This window comes from Paramisgurnus dabryanus, chromosome 23, assembly GCF_030506205.2.
Source record: "Paramisgurnus dabryanus chromosome 23, PD_genome_1.1, whole genome shotgun sequence".
NCBI lineage: Eukaryota > Metazoa > Chordata > Actinopteri > Cypriniformes > Cobitidae > Paramisgurnus > Paramisgurnus dabryanus.
This window is the reverse complement of record NC_133359.1, coordinates 26,399,427-26,402,389: the sequence shown is the minus strand read 5'-3', so window position 1 is coordinate 26,402,389 and position 2,963 is coordinate 26,399,427. Positions and strand designations below refer to the sequence as shown.

Sequence of the window (2,963 nt, the reverse complement as noted above, 5' to 3'; positions counted from 1 at the left end):
CTCAAATCCTCGCAAGAAAACAATCATTTGTTTTCAGTCAATCAGTTAAATGACCTCTGTTGTTGAAATTTAAGCCTTGAACAACATTAAATATATTGTACACATTTTATAATTTAATGTAAAGGCAGTAATTGAATTCATAGTTAGTTTGAATGGGGCAGGTTTAAAAGCAAATCTTCTCTTTAACAAAATGACAAAGAATAATCGCAATTGTGAGATTTCGTTTTAATATTCAAAATATATGTCTTTGTACAATATTATTCAAGTAGGTACATTTTCATAACATTTACAAAATCATTTGAAATATTTAGCTTTTTCCTCCATATATAAATGAAGCTCATTCAAAATTTGTAGATTTCAGAAAAGCACATACAAACTGAAATGGGACAAAACACTTTTTGACGTAACAATAATACAGAATTATTGACCAACAAAGATGAAGATAAATTCTGGTGTCACTTATTGCAAATCCTTAAAACGGATGTGTTAAAATAAGACAGTGATGAAGATGCAGCACTTCAATTCACAATTTATGTGAACAACGCTGTATGTGTGTATTTTAAGACAAATTCCCATATAGGCACTATATAGGCAACCTCTGTGAACTATCTTTAACATTTAATTTGATATTGTACAACCTATTCATTTATATTTATTTTATTTAAATATGCTAGCTCTGAATCCAACCAGTATATTTAGGATTAATTGTTACTTAAGAATGTCTAACAAATCAAAGAGTGAAATTTCTTTGTACGGCAATAATAACATTATAAAACATATAATCTCATATTAATTAAAGATGTCAGCTTCAATCTATTATAAATTCAGGGCATCCATTAAGTAGAAATATGATATTTCTCTGATAGATAAAAAACTCCCATAATCAAAAACAATACATGGAAAAATGTCTGGTTTATTCATAAGTTGTGAGTCCTCTGGTCTCCATGCTTCATGTGTATGTGGTTATTTAGGTTGCTTTGCTGTTTAAGTCCAAGGTAATGGCTGGTTAATGCCATCTGATGGGCAGAGAAAGCCATTTTTGTCCAGTTTTGAACATGGATAGGATTTCTGATCGCCTGAGCATCACAGTTCCTCCAAGAAGACTTTTTGGGACTATCTGGCGTAGTTGCAGTTTCAGCTAAAGACCAGATTTTGGGCTTTTGGGGTGGATTGTCTAAGGGCTGCTGTGCTTCCGGACTCTTTTTCATTTGATCTCTCTCAGCCTCATCTGATTTTTCATCACTCATCATATTGTTCACAAAATTCTTTTCAGCTTCCGTATGGTGATATTCCTCAGATGTTTCAAATTCAGTCCTGTCCGATACTTTAGACACCGATTTCACATCATCCCCAAATTCACAATCCTGCTTGTCTTCGAAATTCTCAGTGTCTATGTTCTCCAAGTCTATCTCCTCATCCTCGTCTTTCCTGTCTCCTTCCTCGTTGTCGCTCGTGTACCCATCTCCGTCCTCATCGGTTTGCGTTTTGGGAACCCAGGTCATTTTGTTCTCTTTTTTTAGTCTCCTGCGGGCGTTGGCGAACCATGTGGAGACCTGAGTGAGGGTCATTTTTGTGATGATGGCCAGCATGATTTTCTCACCCTTGGTGGGATAGGGGTTTTTCCGGTGCTCGCTGAGCCAGGCCTTCAGGGTGCTGGTGCTCTCACGGGTGGCGTTCTTGGATCGGGATAAATCTCCATACTGATACTGATGTCCGTATGGGTAGAAGGATGCATGAGGAAACCCTGCATGCTGAACACCAGGGCTGTCTTTAAACTCGTACTGTGAGCCCTTGGAAAAACACAAACATATATGAGCATTTATTTACTGAACAAATGTGCACAGTCCAGGACAATGAATTTAACAATATAATAAAGACTTGTGAGGACTTCTTACATTTGAAAAGTGAAAATGTGTTAATGGTTGTGGATAAACATTTTTGACTTGAATAAAACCAGGTTGTTTAGATATATAGAGTATACTGAAACACATTTGTAGGTTGGCTGACCGAACATTTTTAACAACATTTTTAATTTTAAACAACCTTTTTTTAAGTTGATTTCTGTGTTTCTAAAATAAGTTTATATTTAAGTTTAGACAGTTATAAATTAATACAAGGTTTATATAAAATTGGGTTTAGATCAGCAAATAAAAAAAAGAACAAACCTCGATTACGTTTTGGTTTAAAAATTAAATATTTGTTTTATAAATATATATATATTTTTTTTAAGAAACACTTTCTTTTTTTGGCACGTCACACTTTAGATACTTTATTTTCTATGAGGTTTGTATACATTTAACCTTTTTTTTTTTTACTATAAATCCTACTTGTAGATATTAGTAATAACATGAATATGTTTGTTAAATAAAAAAGATTATTGAGAGTTTTAGACTCACCAGCTGACTGAGTATAGTAAGGTCACTGGAGTACGGCAGGAAAGCGCTGTAACCCTGCGCGCTGCTGAATGGAGCTCCATACATTACATTAGAGAGGACGCTGCGCGAGCCCGACGCGCTCAGATCCGCGCCCACGCGCCCCGCCATCGGCCCGTGCAGCGCTCTGATATACCCGAGCTGCGGGACAGACATGACTCCACCGACAAACAACAATCACGCGGGACTCAGTGTAAAACTCACGGAGAGTCACAGCCCGTCTCCTGTCTGAGGTGGACTGAGGTCAAACTCACATTGAGTGGGATTGTTCACAAGACGCATATGTGATTGACATTTCTAGTGTCTAACAGGCCCCTCCCACCTAAAACTCTCTCTCTCTCTCTCTCTCTCTCTCTCTCTCTCTCTCTCTCTCTCTCTCTCTCTCTCTCTCTCTCTCTCTCTCTCTCTCTCTCTCTCTCTCTCTCTCTCTCTCTCTCTCTCTCTCGCTCGCTCGCTCGCACACACACGTCTCTGACGCTTTACTAATTTATTTTTATAATGACAAACTGATGATATTACTTTAAATTATTA

General features: G+C 37.1%; 1 protein-coding gene across 1 annotated transcript; it reads right to left on the bottom strand.

Annotated features, from left to right (window-relative positions):
- Window positions 1–229: 229 nt before the first annotated feature.
- On the bottom strand, window positions 230–2,680 carry irx3b (iroquois homeobox 3b). The gene is made up of 2 exons (XM_065292308.2): window positions 2,397–2,680; window positions 230–1,790 (listed from the first exon to the last, which is right to left on the bottom strand). Exons 1-2 carry the CDS (start codon window positions 2,586–2,588, stop codon window positions 918–920), a joined length of 1,065 nt encoding a protein of 354 aa, XP_065148380.1. The 5' UTR covers window positions 2,589–2,680; the 3' UTR covers window positions 230–917.
- Window positions 2,681–2,963: the final 283 nt, after the last annotated feature.